This window comes from Phyllostomus discolor, chromosome 10 (genome assembly GCF_004126475.2).
Source record: "Phyllostomus discolor isolate MPI-MPIP mPhyDis1 chromosome 10, mPhyDis1.pri.v3, whole genome shotgun sequence".
Taxonomy (NCBI): Eukaryota; Metazoa; Chordata; class Mammalia; order Chiroptera; family Phyllostomidae; genus Phyllostomus; species Phyllostomus discolor.
The window spans coordinates 83,258,844-83,277,021 of NC_040912.2; the positions used below are offsets into that span (position 1 = coordinate 83,258,844).

Below are 18,178 nucleotides of genomic sequence, written 5' to 3' on the forward strand. Positions count from 1 at the left end.
CCCGGAATCCCTCAGTGGAAGTTCTAACAACCCCCAGTACCTCAGAGTGTGGCCCTGTCTGGAAACAGGATCGCTATACACAGTAGTAGTTTAGATGAGGTCATACCGGCGCAGGGTGGCCCCTGCTCCGATGGGACTCTCCTTAGGAAAAGGGGAACTGTGAACACAGACAGGCACACAGGGAGAATGCCACATGAAGAGAGCAGTTATGGGGTCACCAGCCAAGGACAGCCACAAGTTCAGAGACAAGCTGGAAGAGAGCCATCCCAGGCACCTTCAGAGCGAGCGTGAACGCCGGGCCTCGATCTGGAACTCCCAGCCTCCAGGCCTGTGCGACAGTAAACTTCTCTCGTTTAAGCCACTGGGTTGGTGGCACTTTGTTATGGCAGCCCCAGCAAACAAGCACAGTCACCTTGCCGATGAGGCCTCCCCAGTCACCCTGATTAAAACTGCAGCTCCTCACTCCCAAGCCTTTGTCTGTTCCGCTGCTTCACGGAACTCGACACCTGAAAACACACCACGTAATTAACTCTGTTCACGGACACACACCGGGGGGCCCAGCACAGAGCAAGCGCTCCAGAAAGCTCTCCCGGGCCCCCAGCTGGCGTGGCTCCGTGGGTTGGGCATCGTCCGGCAAACAGAAAGGTCACCAGTTCGATTCCTGGTCAGGGCACACGCCTGGGTTGCAGGTTCCACGTTCTGTCCCCTGTCGAGGCGCTTAAAGAAGGCAACCACTTGGTGTTTCTCTCTCACATCCATGTTTCCCTCCCTCCCTTTCTCCCTCCCTTCCCCTCTCTTAAAATAAAAAGAAAGAAAAAAGGAAGATCTGATGGGCAAAGGAAAAAACACGGAACAGAGCATAAATTCTGCTCCAGGGGAGGGAGAGAGACAATAAAGACATATACAAGATGGTGGTAGACGCCGTGGAGAAAAAGAAAGCAGGTTCAGGAGCTCAGAGTTACGGAGGAGGTTTTTAAAAAAAGAAAAACAAAACACAAAACCCATGGGTAGGGAAGGCCCCTCCGACTCTGTGAGACTTAGGCAGAGCCCTGCAGGAAGAGGCACTGTAAACCCTGTAGCTGTCTGAGAATGTTCTAGGCTGAGGGAACAGTAAGTACAAAGTATTACAACGAGCATATATCACTTTTATATTTAGGGAAAAAAAACAATAAAACTATTGTGATCCTCAAAATACGTAAAAATATTTAAGGGCAGAATTTAAAGGGCTAGGGAGAAGAATCTGATTTTTTTAATTCCTGAGACTCTACTCAGGCCCTGGCTGAAAGTTCCAACCCCTTCCGAGCATCCCCTCCCCCCTCCAGTCCTGTGCCCCATCCCACCCTCCACCAAGTGACTGTCCAGGCAAAAGCACCTGAGCATGCACGGGCGGCGACAGGAGAGGTCAGGTGACAGGGACACACTCATGAGGCAGACAGTCCTGAAGATCCTTGTTGATGCCCAGACCCAAGTGACTCTGTCTTCACCATCAGCCAATGACCTGCTCCCTTCAACCCTCCACGACCACCCCCACCCAGATCTGGCCTGCGCCCACCACCCTGCCCGCCCAGCCTGCCCCCTGCTCCCACCGGCCTGTTCCCACACCGTCTGCCCTGTGCTCCTGCCCAGCTCCCGGCTCTGAACCAACGTTCACTCCTGCTAACTGGCCGGCTTAGCCCCTACTTAGTCTCACTTTGTTTTTTTCCTAGTAATTGTGGTTTCTAAAAAAAAAATGACATACCATATTAACCATTTCTAAGTTTACGGCTAAGGAGCATTCAGTCTATTCACATTGCTGTGCAATCGACTCTTCTCGTCTTGCAAGGCTGAAACCCGGCACCCATTAACATCCACGCCCCATTCCTGCCCCTCCCCCTCAGCCCCTGGCAACCACTCTTGTCCTTGCTCCGTGATTCTGAGGCTCCGGGCACTGCCTGTCAGTGGAATCACACAGTATGTGTCTCTCTGTGACTGGCTTATTTCACTGAGTGTCACACCAAGGTTCATCCGCGCTGCAGCACGTGTGAGAGCTTCCCTCCTTCCCAGGAAGGAATAAAAAGTTTGTTGCGTGCACACAGCACATTCTGTTCGTCCATGCACCAGTTGCTGGACGCGTGGGCTGCTTCCACCTCCACCTCGGGTTGGACACCTGTTCGCTTCAGCTACCTCCAGATGCTTCTGAAATCCTTGGCAGTCCCCCGCCCTGCCCCCTGCGCCAAGACCGGGGCAGGGAAACCGAGGACTGGACAAGGCCTTCCAGAGACGCTCAGCCTGCACATCCAGCCAGACACCAGCTCAGCTCTGCACTCACTGCTGCGGCTCCACCTCCACCTTCCTGCTCACCTCGGAAACCTGGGCTGAATTTTTCTCCCCGCTAATCAGGGAACAACCAAAAATCTTTGAAATGCACCGAGCCTCCACTGAGAGACTGCCTAGGCCTGCCAGAGCTCCTCAGACCTCAGCGTGCATACACATCACCGGGAGATGCTCTTAAAAGGAAGATTCTGGGGTGGAACCTCCGAGCCTGCCTTTGTAACAGGCTCCCGGGTGGCCCTGAGCGGCCTGTCCTAGCGACTTCCCACCAGTCCCCACCTGTCTCCTGGGCTCTGCCCAAGTTCTCCTAGAAGCTGGCTTCAGAAGATGGCTTGTTTTGGATGTTTGAGGCTTCCCCCTTTGAAAGCTTCCCAGCGGTATTTACCCGGGGCTTCCGAGCGGCCCTGCAGGCTGTCTGGCTCCACGCTGAATCCTAGCACCCAAAACAGTAGCGTCGGGGGCTTCCTTCCACAGGCCCACACAGGACACAGGGGAACAAAGAGCAAAGCAAGGAGAGTTTCCAAGTGACTCCACGGGGCTGCAAGCTGCCTGCCAAGCTCAAGGAGGAAGAGACGCCTCGACAAGCCCATCCCAGCGGAGACCCAGGACCACTGTCTCCTGCTCCCTTTCCGCTGAGGCTCAGGCCACCCAGGGCTGCCGGGGAGACGAGCAGAGAGCAGCGGTCAGGCCTCCCACCTCCAGCCGGGCCTTGCCACAGACCAGCCATGCATTCAAGCGCCACTTCTCCATTCCCTCTGGAAACCAGCTGCTTTTTTCTCCGACTCCCGAGTCCCCCTCACAGTTGACCCCTTTCAAAAGACGGTGTCATCCACCACCCTCCACAGAGGCACCCGCTCCTCACAGCCCTGTTCTCCAGATCTAGGCTAAGTCTCCTTCTGTCTTGCTCCTCTCTCAAAGGAACCCCTCCACGCTGGCCCTGGCCCTATCACCTCCAAACCCTGACTTCACCCCGCTCTCGCTGCCTCCCTCTCCAGTGACGGCTGTCTGCTCCAGCCCCACGCCATACTGCCTTACCACTCCCTGCTTCCTCACCTGCACAGGTGGCCCTAGCTCACCATGCCCCCTTTTTCCAACCCCTAAATTATTGCCTTAGTTCACTGCTGGGACGAACACACAGCAGCAGGTGGCCCTCTGACAGCTGCTGGTCTGTCACCACGAAGCACATCCTGGGGCTGAGAAATGACATCTGTCTCTGTTGCTGGCCCTGGATCAGAGGAGTGTGAAACTCCGTCTTCCAATCACGTCACTTCCCCCCTCTCGCTGGTCCCTTTCGGCACCCCAACATTCTGAATCGCCTGCTCCCACTGTGGGCAATTTTCTCACAGGCCCATACACCCAGACCTGCACTCCCTGCCCTTCCCATCAACCCAGCAGCTGAGGGCACCGGCTAAGGACTCAGGCTTGGAGCATCATGGAAACCCTGGGCAGCCAGCACAGACGCCTAAGCAAGAAGGAGGCCACGGAATTGGACGTGTGTGTACCAGGAGCCTCCAGCTGGAGGTGGAGGAGGAAGTGGCTGGAGGAGGCACAGAAACGGGGCCATGTCACAGCCAGCAAGAACGACAGTAGGGGCCCACGTGTGGATGGGGGCTGTGGGCCTAAGAGAGAAAAGCGGACAGAATAAAGACAGACTGCGTCCCCTGCAGTGAGCAGTCTCCGGGTCACGTCCCTTCCTCCACTGAGAATTTGGCAGCCCATGCACGGGCCTTTCTACCTCTTCTTGGCAAACCCAACATCCACAGGTTATTCACCCAAAATCTTTCACCCGAGTTCCACTACAACGACAGACTGCCAAGGCTGCCCCCTGCCCTCGGTCATTTCACCCGGACCAACCCCAGAGTTGATCCATTCGGAAGCCGTAAATGCCAGCACCACCCACCCCTCCAGCCCTCGCCCCTCCTCGCTGCTCACCCACGGCTTCTGGCCCTTCCTCGTACAGCCTCGATTCTGGACCGCAGCATCCGGACTGCGTCTCGCCCTCGGCTCCCCTAGACTCTCCACCGCACCCGCCCTAGGAGTCCGGACCCTGACTCGGCCAATCGCCCGCTTTCCTGGGCATGCTCAGAATGTCAGATGCTGCAGGACAGAAATCACAACACGGATGCACAGGCATCACTAGAAACTTCTCCTGTCACCTTGGACTTCACTCCCAACCTTCTCCTGACACCCTCTCTCCCCAGCCCTGCTTATGGTCCACCTTTCTGCCCACATGAACACCCCCACGTTGGGTGACTTATCCTTCGATTATTTCTGCTCTTAAATTTTCAACCACTCACCCTGGCCGGTGTGGCTCAGTGGGCTGAGTGCCAGCCTGCAAACCAAAGGGTCACTGGTTCGATTCTCGGTCAGGGCACATGCCTAGGTTGCAGACCAGGTCCCCAGTAGGGGGCGCTCAAGAGGCAACCACAGAATGATGTCTCTCCCTCTGTTTCTCCCTCCCTTCCCCTCTCTAAAAATAAGTAAATCTTTTTTTTTTTTAATTTCCAGCCACTCTATCTTTACTGATTCTTCATGGAAGCCTATAAATGTGACCGAGTCTATAATGCGTTCCTAAAACCTCCATCGACCCTGTCCCACCTCTTAGATGCAGGGGTAACCAAGACCTCACCAGGCAGAAGGATCACTGGAGCAGTTCACCGAGCACATGACAACTGCGAGACCTCCGGCAGCCCCTGACGCAGTGGGTCTAGCTCGACCATGACCAAGAACCCAGGTGATTCTGCTCAAGGAGCCCTCGCCTCATCCTTTGAGAAACAGCTTCATGCGGCCGCAGAGGCCAGGAGGTGACAACCACCCACATACAAGCTGTCCCCTCCCCTGGGTTTCATGACACCACTCAGTCGGGACAGTCCCTCAGTTTCCCCTGTGGGCTCTTCCCTCTCTTCCCTCGTCCTGAAGGTTAGTTTCCGGGGCCTGGGTCCTTGGTCTTCTTCTCTCCCAACTACAAGGGCTCCCTCAGTCGGGTCTCCCAGGCCTCGGACTGTCCTACCATCCAACGCGTCCATTTAACACACTTTTTTAAAAGAGCTGGATCTGAGATGAACAGGTGCACGGACGCAGGTACTGGTGATACTCCACACTGCACACGACAGGTGGGCACGTGCACCAACCAATAGGAAGGGCTGCTGCTTGCTGAGCATTAACCCTTCAGTTGCTGGATCTTGGGAAGGTTGGGGGCGGGGGGGGTCCCAGGAGAAGAATCCCGCGGGACGGCATGAAGGCCCAAGGAATTTAGGCGAGTGGGGATGCTCAAGTGTAACAGCTATTTACCAGCTGCGTGGTTGTATGTCAGTATTTTAACAACCAGCCACATGTCCTTGATGAATGAGTGAGTCATGAATCAGGGCAACAGGTCCAGAAAACCATTCTGTTCTGAAGTTGCCTGATCAAGCGGAATGGGGCTCTTGCACACCTTTCGCACAGATTCGGTCCACCCCGAAGGTGGGTGTATCTCAAGGTCTCTGAAGATCGGGATGGACTCCAGAGCTGGCTGGGCTGGCTCAGGCCCCACAGATCCGTCCCAGAAGGTTGCAAAGGGAGGCATTACCTCTCAGCTCAAGAGCATCTCAAACTTCAAGCGTGCAAGTGAAATCACCCCAGGGCCTTGGGAGGTGCAGGTTCAGAAGGTCTGGGGTGGGGCCTGGGATTCTGCATGCCTAGCAAGCTCCCAGGTGGCAATGACGCTGCAGGTCTGTGGGCCACACTTTCAGTAGCAAAGGTGAGATTTCTCCTAAGGAGAAGAAGCAATGCCTGAAGCTGCAGGCGATAGCACTAGGGACCTAAAGCATTAGCAAGCAGCATGGGGGAAAGGGAGAGACAAAGAGGAAGATGAAGAGAGAGCCAAGCAGGTGTCCTGGGGTGCAAATGCAGGAGGGAAGAGCAGAGGAGGGTTGACGAAAAAGAAGTGCATGTATCAATGGGCGTGAACTGCCTTCCGCAGGTCCCTGGGCTACACCGTCCACAGGACAGTGAGATGGCAACACTCACAAACACTCAGTCGACACAGAACGGTCGCTATCTGTGACAAGCACATTCCAAGGCAGCCCACACGTGGGCTTGAAAGGCAAGAGCTGGCAGAGAACTTGGTGGCCATCCCAGAGACCCCTTCCTACAGTGATGAAGAAACCCAAGACGAGGTACCTTGTCCACGGTCACCAAGCCAGCCAGCGGCAGCAAAGAGCCCACACGGGTTTGCCAGCTCACGGTCCAACGCGCTTTCCCACCGACCATGCTGCCGAGGCTTATGAAAGAGGAACCCCATGGCTGGGAGCTGCAGCTGAAAGGTGGGTGGCCACAACTTGGCAACAAATTAGATCAGTTAGAACAGCATCTTCCTATCTGGGAAAATCAAGCTAGTGTGAGTCTAATTACAGTAATTAGCTGCCTCGAGCACCCAGGGCACTGAGAGAAAACCTGTGGCTCCCCGGTCCCTGGCGACTTTTAGCTACGCCCTGGCTGGGCTGTGTTTTCAGGATTAAGGGAGGCATTTCCTGACAAAGGCTGCGACAGCTGTTCCCCTGGGAACGGGAGTGAGAATTTCAAATGAAGTCCTCCAGGCAGGCCCTTTGACTCCCAACTCAAGGAAAGCCAAGCAAGCAAACGAGATGGACAGACGGGAAAACAACTGTTTCAATGTCCTGCTTCAAATGAACTGTTCTAACAATGGAAAGAGAATCGCAAGATATTAAGTGCCATTACCCGCCCCCCCAAATTGCTATTAAATTTCCAGTTATTGGATTTGTACTACCTGGATCAGTGGTTCCGAAGTTTAAAGTGCCTTAAAATCAGCTGTGAACTTGTTAAAAAATGCAGATTTCCCAGGCACCCCCACCAAAAATTCTAATGCGGGTCAAGGGTGAACCCCAGAAATCTACAGTCTCAGTAAGCGACATCTCTCCCACCACCGGGCAAGGTGGTGATGCAGGAGGTCGAGGGCTCACGCTTTTAAACATTTATCTTAGTCTTTGTTTATAGGATACTAAACCACTTAAAAAGTATAACAAATATTCAACCTCAAAATGGCTAAGAATAAAATAGCACACCAAGCAAGATAAAAATTTAACCTGCTGTAAAGTATAAATGCCATGAAAAAAATGCAAAACAGAACAGCTGATTTTGCTAATCGAAATCATCAAAAACTCCTGAATTTCAAAATTATGTAAAAATTTTCACAACCCCATGGGGAGGTGAAAATGTAACACATAGGAGAAAAAAGATGTTTGCTATCCACAATATAAATAGAAAGACTCAGCCATGGCTGGTGGGGTTCAGTGGACTGAGCACTGGCCTGTGAACCAAAGGGTTGCTGGTTCGATTCCCAGTCAGGGCCCATGCCTGGGTAGCTGGCCAGGTCCCCAGTAGGGGGTGTGCAGGAGGCAACCGCACATTGACGCTTCTCTCCCTCTTTTTCTCCCTCCCTTAATAAATATTAGTAAATAAATAAATAAATAAGATTTAAATATACATACCGCAACAGATACATGAGCAAAAACACAGAGAAAATTCATGGACTACACATACAAACTGAAAAAAAATACTCAACTCAAAAGTAAAGCAATGTATTAAAAATCTATTTAACGTGGATTTTAAAACTATTAATAATATTCAATGCTAGTGACGTTGATGTGAATCGGGCTACCACATAACCTGCTAGGGTTTATTTCAGCATTATAGTTTCATATAAAAAGTTGATTCAATCAACAACCACTATTAGGCACCCACCATACTGACCAAAACATGCAAAGACCCAGCCTGGTGGGCCTCAGATTTAACTTACATTCTAATTTCCCTTCTAGAATGTATCCTTTAAAAAAAAAAAGCCCACACACAAAGAAATTCAGACAAAGCCTTACCTACATAGCTATTATCATAGTATTGTTTATATCAGGCAAAAAAAAAACTGGAAATAATAAAGCAATTGTTAAGTAATTATTAGGATGAAAAACTGTGTTTTCAAACCATTAACAGGGAAATGCTGAAGTTAAATATCGAGTGGAAGAAGTAAACGCAATTGTGCAAGTAATTCAATTTTCATTTTTTTCAACGTTAACAAAGAAAAGACAAAACCACTTACAGTGTCTTCTATGGGTTGTGGGAGGATTTCCTGCTTTTCTATACTTCTCAAGTTATCTGCAAAGTTCTCAGTTTCATTAGAACTACCATGTTGAGAAATACTTATCCCTGAAGAAACACCATGAAAAAAATGGGCACAATCCTTTCCTTTTACGTTGTGGGTGTTGGGTCTCCTAAAAGCACAACGTTCAAAAGCGAATCCCAGGTCTTACAGATTGTTTCCACAACAGTGGACAGTCGAGACCACACTTACAAATGCGGAAACAAAAATGGGCCCATTCAAAATGCTGAATGAAATGGAAATAGACAAGAAATTGATAAAACATAGAAATTCAAATAAAGCCTGAGAGCGGACTCCATTTAACAAAAGTTCAGGAGGAACGAGAAACCCCCCTGACGGAGCAGGGAGTTTTCAGACTGCCACAGGAGCGAGCAACTGGAGTCTCACTTCAGACATCCAAAACAGGTTTAGGACGTGCCCTGTTCCGACGGATGCCGCTTACGCTTCAGAGAGACCACCAGGCCGGAGTCCAGCAAAGCCTCCGCCACCCGCACTGTGAGGGTGAAAACACAACACGCAGGGCTGGGAGCCGGAGGGTCCTGGCGGCACAGACAGCAGACCAGGGCCAAACAACTGGAGCGCAACCTCTTCCCAGGGTCAACCGCCACTCACCATGCGTTAATCAGGGAGCCACCCTGCACGGGTTTCAGTCCTCGCAGCCTTCAAGAAGTGGATCTGGGGGCCACCTGTGAGCGGCCTGCCCTGGAACGCTTTCAACCCACGGCCTTCCTCGCCCGTGAACGGCCCGTGAGAAGGTCTGTGGGGGTTTACACGCAGCTTCGTGTTTCCAAACGGGATCCTGGAGGACAGCGGCCTCCTGGTCTGTTCCCAGCCTAGAAGCAGCTGCGCGAACCGGAGGAGCCCGATGCACACGTCAGTGAGACGACGAGGACTGGGCTGCTTCTGCAATGTCGGCTCCAGAGTGGACGTGTAACTCGTTACGTGTCTCGGGCTGAATACAGGTACCCCTCGGAGACGCTGCAGCGTGGGCCGCTGCCAGGCGGCCCTAACAGAGCAAGTCGTGATCTTTTTGCTGCTGGGGGGTGTTGCCTTCAATTTTAAAAACAACGCAACACCTGTGAAGTGCAGCGACCCTGCGTGCAATAAAGCGGGGGGTCTGCCTGTATTTGTTTCATGCACTGAGGGGAAATGGGAACAGACTTCTAAAGAAGAGAAAGTTATGGAAGGACAGAACAAACCACTCCACTACTGATATCGGAATTATCAAAACAGTCCCTTATATTCGCCATCTCTGCTATATATCCAAGACGGCCACATTGGCATGGGGAAGCTGTACAGAGGCTAAGTGTTTGGAGTGTGCAGAGTTTGGAGTCAGACTAACCTAAACTCCTACAGCCTTAGTCTCCTCATCTGTAAAGTGGGGACAGTGACGCCTACCCCACAAGGAGACTGGGTCTTGTATACAGAATGTAGCACTCGGCACACAGGCCGTCCTCCGTAAATGGAAACGATTGGTTTGCCTGTCCCGCAGCGGAGGACCCCACCAGTATCAGATGGGCTTTCTTTGTTGACTCAAGCCGAGGGCAGTCTTCACAATCGTCTCTTCTCACAGAAAGCCCAGGGTCTCCTCTCCTCTTCTGGACACGTGGGGTTGCCACATGCAGGGAGCAGAACTGAGCCCTGAGGTGCTCCATTGAGGCAAAGTGGTTTGCAGCCTCAACAGACTCCGGGGAAGAGGCCCATCTTGCAGCCGCAGCTCTGACGTGGCCCCCTGAGGCCGGGCTCCACCGGCCGCGGGAAAGCTCTGCGGAGGGCCCGGGTGTGTGTGCGCCTACCGGTCAGGGCAGCGGGGTGAGCTGAAAAGTGATGACTCTGCACAAACTAGCCCGTGACCTTGAGCGAGTCAGTTTCCTCTTCAGGGACAGGAGTGGTTCCACTCTACCACCCCTGGAGTCTCCTCCTGGGCTGCCACCGGACCAGCCCCCACACGGCGCTGGTTATAATTCCAACAGCGAGGTCTCGGGGACACCTTCAAACGCGCTCCGCTTCCTTCCAAAGCCACTTGGCAGTCCTCTGGCCCTGCTCCCAAGAGAAGGGAGGGTTCGGAGTCGCTTCCGTGGCCCTCTGTCTTTGCTCTGTGTCCACCCACAGCTGCTCACTCCACCAAAGTGAGCCCCCACAGTGGTCAAGTGTGCGCACGCCGGAGGCCACCACCGGCTTACAGCCCGTCAGCTCAGAGACGGTTTCCAGACCATCCTGTGTGTATGCTCAGGGTGGACAAATAAACATTTCAGAGAAGCGATACGAATTAAATCATTTCCTGAACAACAAAACCCGCCTGCGTGCTTCTTCATAAATCATGCCCTTAATTCCAGGCTGACGACCCGTCAGTAAACTGCATCTATTGTAAAAACAACCCCGACTCCTTTCATGCCTTGACACCTAAGAATCACAATATTTGCACACTCTATTGTACTAATGCCTTTGCAGAAGTAAAAGCAATAGCTAGTTCCCTGGAAAGACCCATGGCCAGGGCGCTTTCCAAGAGAGATTCTTTGAATGTTCTTTGTGTCCTGGCGTACTGGGGGACACGGCCAGCCTTCCTGCATCTGGGGGACGCAGGGATACTCAGAGTAATGCAACACCGCTTTAAAGCACACACCACCACCCCTGACTGTCCCCCTTCTGCCTGACAGAAAGTATTATCCCCAAACATTTCATATACCAGTGACACAGCCATGCACAAATACAATTCCACTGCCTGCATGTTGCAGGGAAAATAAAGGCACAATCGGAGACGAAGCCAGCTGACCTGCCTCGGGCTCCGAGGATAACAGGATAGCTTTGCAGATGATTAGCAAGATTGGCCACAATCCGCTAGCTCTCTGCTTCATCTCCTCCGTACCTTTATTTGCTGGGCCCAAGAAGAATGGAAAAGCATCTCCAGAAAGCAGGGCGAGGGAGCGGTGGAGAATAAAAGAGTCTGGGCGGGGAAAGCCGGATTTTGAAAATAGCAGCAATAAAGGAAGGCAGGGTCGCGGCGGCGGCCCGAGGGTCTCCGCGGTGCTTACCTGGGGCGCACGAGGCCGGCCGGGCCAGCAGCAGCAGCCAGAGGCCGGGGAGCAGCAGCCCCGGGCGGCGGCGGCGGGCGGAAGGCCCGCGGCCGCTCGGCCCCGGGACCAGCGCGACCCCGGCGCGGGTCTTCCCGTCCATGGCCGCGCCTCGGCGTCGGCGCCGCGCCCCCAGCAGTCCCGGCCCGGCCTCGCGGCTCGGCGCTCTCAGACCGCGGAGAGGCGGCCGCGGCGGCGGCGGTGGCGGCTGGGACGGGGCGCCGCGCACCGGCGCGGAGGGAGGCCGGCGAGGCGGGGGCGGGCCGGGGGCCGGAACCGCGGACAGGGGCCGCCAGCCGCACGCCGGCCTCGCCGCTCCGCCCCCTTCGGAGCCTCGGAGCCGCTGCCGGGCAACGCGCGGGCCCGGGCGCGGGCTGGCGAGCACCACCTCCCGGCCGGCCGGGCGCCTGCCTGCGCGGGGGCCGGACGGCGGACGCGGGGCTGGGATGCGCCGGGGCTGCGCCGCGCGGGGCCGGGCCGGGTCCTCCCCCAGGACCCGCCTCCCGGGAGGGGGCGCGGGCGGACGCGGGAGGCCCGGGCCGGGCCGGGAGCCGGCGCTGCGCGGGCCCGCACCCCACACCGGCTCCCGCCGCCGGGTGGCCCCGCGCGTTGCATCCCGGGGGGCGCCCGGAGAGAGGGAAGGAGGCCGGCCAGCGGGGTCAGAGCCGGAAACCTGGCCGGCCCGGAGCGCGGCGGGCCTCTCGCCCCTCCCCCGGCGCCCGGCTTCGCTCTGCCGGGTTGTGTGCGGGGCAGCAGGTGTGAGCGGGACGCCTGTGTTTGTAGGACGGTCTTCGGGGCGGCAGAGAGGACAAAGCCGAGGAAAGGTCGGCTCGCTTCCCAGGAGCCTGACTGGCAGTAGAGGGGGTGAGAAAAGCGCCCGTGCAGCCCTACCCATCCTTCCTCCCGTCTACAGGCTCTGCCTCCCGTCCGGGTCCCTGGGACCGGACGCCCCCGTCCGGGGCGGCCCGCACTCTCCCCCCACGTAGTAGGCCTGCAGAAGGCGCCTGTTGAACCGAACTGAAGTGGTTCTGGAGAGAACCGCGTTTGTCCAGGCCCTTTTAGAGAAAGCAGCGCTTTGGGGAGGTGGAGAGAATGTCAGAGGATTAGCGTTTGGGGGTTAGAGTTGGGGGGGAGGGGAGTGAGGAAAGCCAAGAAGGGAGTTAATGTTTGTCCAGGACCTGCCGCGTGCCAGGGGTCTAACTCCGAGGCCGCTCTGCGGTTCAAAGGTCACGCGGCGTGGCATTGGCGATTTGGAACCTTTGCGTCCTGCTGCAGTGCACGAGACGAGCACTCGAGGCCTGAGTTGCAGGCACTGTGGCACTAGCCTGGGAGACGACAGTGGGCGGTAAGAAACGCGAAGGATCCACAGCGACAGACAGAAGGACAGACAGAAGGAGGGCCCAGGCTGTGCTCCCGGCCCTTTACCCCCGCGGGGCCCATCCTTGCTGCTCGCCCCTCCAGCAGTCACAGGCCCTTCTTAGGCTCTCTTCTGTAGGCACTGACTGGCTCGTTTCAAGGAAGGTCATTGAGAATGAAGGTTAAAGATAGCTTTTGTTGATGTTTCTAATTTGTACTCTCTTATGCCTCCGCCTCATTATAAACGGTGCTGCTCCCCCTCTCAACCACCCCCACCCCCACCCCCACCGACAGAAAGCACCGCAGACCTTGCCCTCTGGGCTCAGGAGCTCCGGGTGAGTTACGGTGTGGAGGCAACGCCTGTCCCAGCTCGTCTGCTCCCTGGATACGATGGCCCTAGATCTGGGACCTCGTGTTCACACTTTTCTTCATTCTCTGAACTCATTGTGGAAAAACTTCATTTGACCACCTCGGCGTGATTCTTAAATTGTCTTGTCCTGTTATTTTATCTTGCATGAAATTAGGCTGGGCCTCCCCAGCCAAATGAATGTGAAGTTTGAAGCTGGTGTCATCCTGCTTAGGGTTTCCCACAGCACGGCGGCGGGGGGGGGGGGGGGGGGGGGGGGGGGGGGGGGGCACCCTCATTATACATTTGCTGGATTCAACCAGAGCATCCACCTGCGGAGGGAAGAGGTTTAACCTTTCAAATGCGGCCCCAGCCTCCAGGAAGCACCCACCTACGCCAGAACCCAGGGTGTCAGAGAAAGGAGGCTCCCTCTCGATTCTCAGACAACGCAAGGAGATGAAATGTTGACGCAGACATTAAGAAGGGACTGACATCCTTTGGGAATAAAAGGCACAATTTTGAGATCATAGAAATAACTGAAGGTCTCCAACTTTCCCAGGAAAGTGAGCTCCCTAGGGTCCCACAGTCTCCAAGCTTCGAAGGCGTAAAACCAATATTATTTCTGTTAGGACCTAGAGCATCCCCTTCAGTGTGTAGAAAAATGCCTCCCAGGGCCCCAACACTTCAGCTGGTGAGTTCGGTGACTGGGAAGTCCAAGGCGGAATGAGTGGCAGAAGGTAGTGTGTGTGTGTGTGTGTGTGTGTATATGCGCGCGAGCGAGCATGTGAGTGCACATACATGCCCCCACATGGATGCCCACACACCCACACACATTCTCCTGACGTGAAGAGGGATGAGGCCAAGGCCTTAGGGCATTCATCCCAGGGAACACTTCTGAGTCCCTGCTGTGGCCTGTTCCTTGTCAGGGGGAGGAGGGTGTAAAAGAAGCCATTTCAGAGGTTTTCGCATCCACTTCTCATGTTACAGATAAAGAAACGAGCCAATGAGATTAGTTTATTCACCTCAGGCTCAGCCCCCATCTTCCGTTTTCCAGTTAACCACACAGCCGCTGGGAGAGGGGGAGAAATAGCTCAGGTCCTCAAAAGGCTTACCGTCTGGTTTGGGGAGGAGAGAGGGTCCATCCCCTAGACTGACACAAAACAGGTCCCATCTTGAGAGAGCCCGTCTGGGCCTCCTCCAAGTGCACCCTCCCCACTGTGAGAGAAGTCTGAGAGGCCTAGGGGGCACCCCATTGGGGGCCCAGAACCCGCTGCCCACCCCACCCCAGGCTCACTGCCTCCCAAAGGGTGGGCCCACGGTCTGGTGTGTCTGGTCCCAAGTGTGGCCAAGGAGTAGCCGTGTGCAAGGAAGTGGTGGACCTCACACATGCAGGTAGGGAGAGATCAGCCCGTGAAACAAAGAATGAGACGTGAGAAAAGGAGAAACAAGCCCCTTTATTCCTGTGGCAACTGAGCAGCCATATTCCTGCTCGGAACTCAAAGAGTCCAAGAACTACCTGATGGTGGGCTTGGTCACGCCCACCTTGCCTGCTGGGGGTTGTTACGAGGATTACACAAAATAGGACGAATGTCCATGAAGTTCATGCAGTAAACTCGAGAAGTTTTTCCTGGGCACTTACTATGTGCTGGGCACTGCCTTAGGCACTGTGGACACAACAGCAAACAAAACAAAGGCCTCTCCTCGTGGGGCACACATTCCAGTGAGAAGAGATGGGCAATAAATAGGTAAGTGACTAAATGTCACTCGAACAAGTGACAGTGAGCCATGGGGATATCTGGGGCAGTGGGTTGCGGGCAGAGGTGGCAATGGTGCAAAATGTAGAAGAAGCTAGCACAGAGTAAATTTACAAAGTATCTACTGAGCTGCTACTAAGGAAGTATCCCACTGAGTGACGAGCAAGATGACTAGCTACAGTTTTCTCAAAGAGCTAACAATCTCATAGAAAAAATAAATTTAAAAAATAACAGTGATGCCAAACAGACTGCCATAAGTGTCAGAAGGAAGTACAGAAGGTCTGAAGAAGGGAGAAGTCATATTTGATGGGGGATCAGGGGGCTTCGTGGTGGAGTTGCACCTTATGGGATTCTTTAAGGACGATGGGGATTGGCCAGCTTAGGAGGAGGACAGGACGGGTGTGCCAAGTGGAGGGGGTGGTATGAACAAGGACGTGGAGGGAGGAAAGCATGGAACTTACCTAGTTAGTGTGCTGTAGATCAGCGGAACAATGGTTCGCAGCTCTGGCTGCATAATAAAATCACCTGGACTCCAAAAAACAAAACAACAACAACAAAAGCACCCTGGCCATACCTCAGACCAACTAAACCAAATCTCTGCAGACAAGGCTTGGCAATCAGGTCTTTAAAAACCTCCCCAATGCCCTGGCCTGTGTGTCTCAGTGAGAGCATCATCCTTCACACCAAAAGGTTGGGGGTACGATTCCCGGTCAGGGCACATACCTAGGTTACGAGTTCAATCCCCAGTCAGGAAGGTATGAGAGGCAAATGATTGATGTTTCTCACATCAATGTTTCTCTCCCTCCCTTCCTGTATCTCTAAAATCAATCAGCATTTTTAAAAATTTTTTAAAGCTTCCCAGGATTCTGATGTGCACTCAGGAGCGAGAAGCATGGGAAACAGTATGGAGGATCTACAAAATATTAAAACTAGAACTACCACGCGAAACCCGTTTCTGGGTATACATCCAAAGGAAATAACTATTATGAAGAAATACCTGCATCCTGGATGCTCACTGCAGCAGTATTCCCAGTAGCCAAGACATGGACACAGCCTAAGTGCCCACCAATGGATGAGTAGTAAAGAAATTGCAATGTGTGTATACATAATGGAATATTACTCAGCTATGAAAAAGAAGGAGATCATGTCAATTTTGACAACATGGACAGACCTTACAGGCATTCTGCTACTTGAAATAAATCAGACAGAGAAAAACGAACAGTGTAAGCTCTCGCTTACATGTGGAATCTGAAAACATCCAACTCATGGGAAGAGAGAGCAGAGGAGTGGCCGTCAGCAGCTAAGGTTGGGGGCATGGGGAGATGTTGGTAAAAGGGCACAAACTTTCAGTTATAGGATAAAGGAGTTCCGAGGATCTAACGGACAGTGATGGTGACTGTAGTTACCAACATTGTATTGCATATTCGAAATTTGCTGAGAGAGGAGAGCTTTCATGTTCTCGCCATGACATCAAGATGGTAATTATATGAGGGGAAGGAGGTGTCAACTAACCTTATTATGGTAAACATTCCCCAACACACATGCATGTATCATCCAATCATGACACTGGACACCTTAAGCTTACACAATGCTCTATGTCAATTCCAGCTCAATAAAGCTAGAGAAAGGGTAAGAACCAGCAAGCTAGAAGTCTGAGCCAACGGTTCTACTGGAAATGATAAGGCGGTGGCAGCCACGAGCGATGAGGTAAGCTGGGATAGAACGCAGGCTCGATTTCCAGCTGAAAGTCTGGACTTCATTCCGCAGGCAGCGGGGTATCGTTAACAACTCTCTGAGATATTATTAGAACGACGCACAAGAAGGATTGCTCCATTAGCAATGAACGTGGTGATTTGGGGAGAAAAAGACTGCAAATGGAGAGACCGATTAGGGCAAGATCTTAACGCTGTGTGCCTGAAGTATCAAGAATTGTGACATTTTTCATCATCGAACAGGCAGAACTTTTTAAAAATTGATAACATCCATTTGTGCCAGAGTGTAGAGAAATAGGCATTTTCTGATTCTGCTGCTGGAGGTGTGCATTGGTGTCCGCTTTGGAGGACAATTTGGCCTTTTCTATTGAAATTTAGAATCCGCTCACCACCTGGTGCAGAAAATCCCACTTTAAAAAAATATATGTTTGTTCTTTCTCTCTTTCTTTCTTCTCTTCTTTCTTCCCCACCTTTTCTTTTTAAGTCAGGCTTAATTCAGGTAGGTAGATTCAGTCAGGAATTCAATCAGAAAAAAAAATTTACCTTTCTAAAAAGGTACAATTCAATGAGTTTTGATAAATGTGTGAAATCCTGTAACTACCACCATATTCAAGACATAGAACTTTTTTTTTTACCTAAAAAGTTCCCTTGTGACAGCTTGCGGTCTATCCCCTGCCCCATCCCTGGCCACCATTTATCTGATTTCTGTTTCTATAGCTTTGTCTTTCCTAGAATCTCATATAAATGGAATCATACAGTACATAGCCCTTTGTGTCTGGTTTATTTTACTTAGCTTAGTGTATTTCAGATTCATCCAAACTGTTACATGTATTGGTAACTTGGTCCCTTTCTATCGCTAACTAGTATTTCACTGAATGGACATACCACAGTCTGTTTATCTACTGGGAAACAAAATAGTATGTGGAGAGAGTTTGGAGAATAAATACAGTAAGAGAAATGTTCACTTTTATGAAGAGGATTGTTCACTTTTTGCCCTATAAACACATCTGATTACAATATTATTACATCTGAATAATACCAAGGATATCGTTTAAAATTTTAACACAGATACATACACCCTTTATCTTTACAATTTTTTTAAATAGAAACTGTGGGTTTGAATGGAAATTGGAAAACGGGTGAAATACATTGCAGATGTTAAGTCAACTGGTGAAATATGCGGAGAGAAAAGAATTAAAGGCAATTCAGAGGTTTTGGGGCCACATACACCAGCCTGGATAAAACCGAGTCCACCAGAGAGGCTGGATCAGGGGGAAGGAAGTGCTGGGTACTGAGTGCGTGCACTGTGAGGAGGAGCGGGGCCAGCACCAGGGAGCAGCATGGACGCAAGTGGTAGGCGGTGGAGGCGAGGCAGGTAGGGCTAAAGAGACAGGCATGGAAATCATTTTTGCACAAAGTTATTAGCTTAAGCTGTGAGAGCGATTGACTGTGCTTGGGAAGACAGGAGAGAAGGA

At 52.6% G+C, this 18,178-nt stretch overlaps 1 protein-coding gene across 1 annotated transcript in view; it reads right to left on the reverse strand.

Annotated features, from left to right (window-relative positions):
• The window catches only part of KIAA1549 (KIAA1549 ortholog), a gene marked incomplete at its 5' end in the record, with an annotated part of 119,197 nt that extends 107,253 nt beyond the window's left edge, over positions 1-11,944 (reverse strand). Inside the window, 1 exon segment of the mRNA XM_028525218.2 lies at positions 11,497-11,944. Coding sequence (XP_028381019.2) covers positions 11,497-11,944 — 448 coding nt within the window.
• Between the last annotated feature and the right edge of the window lie 6,234 nt (positions 11,945-18,178).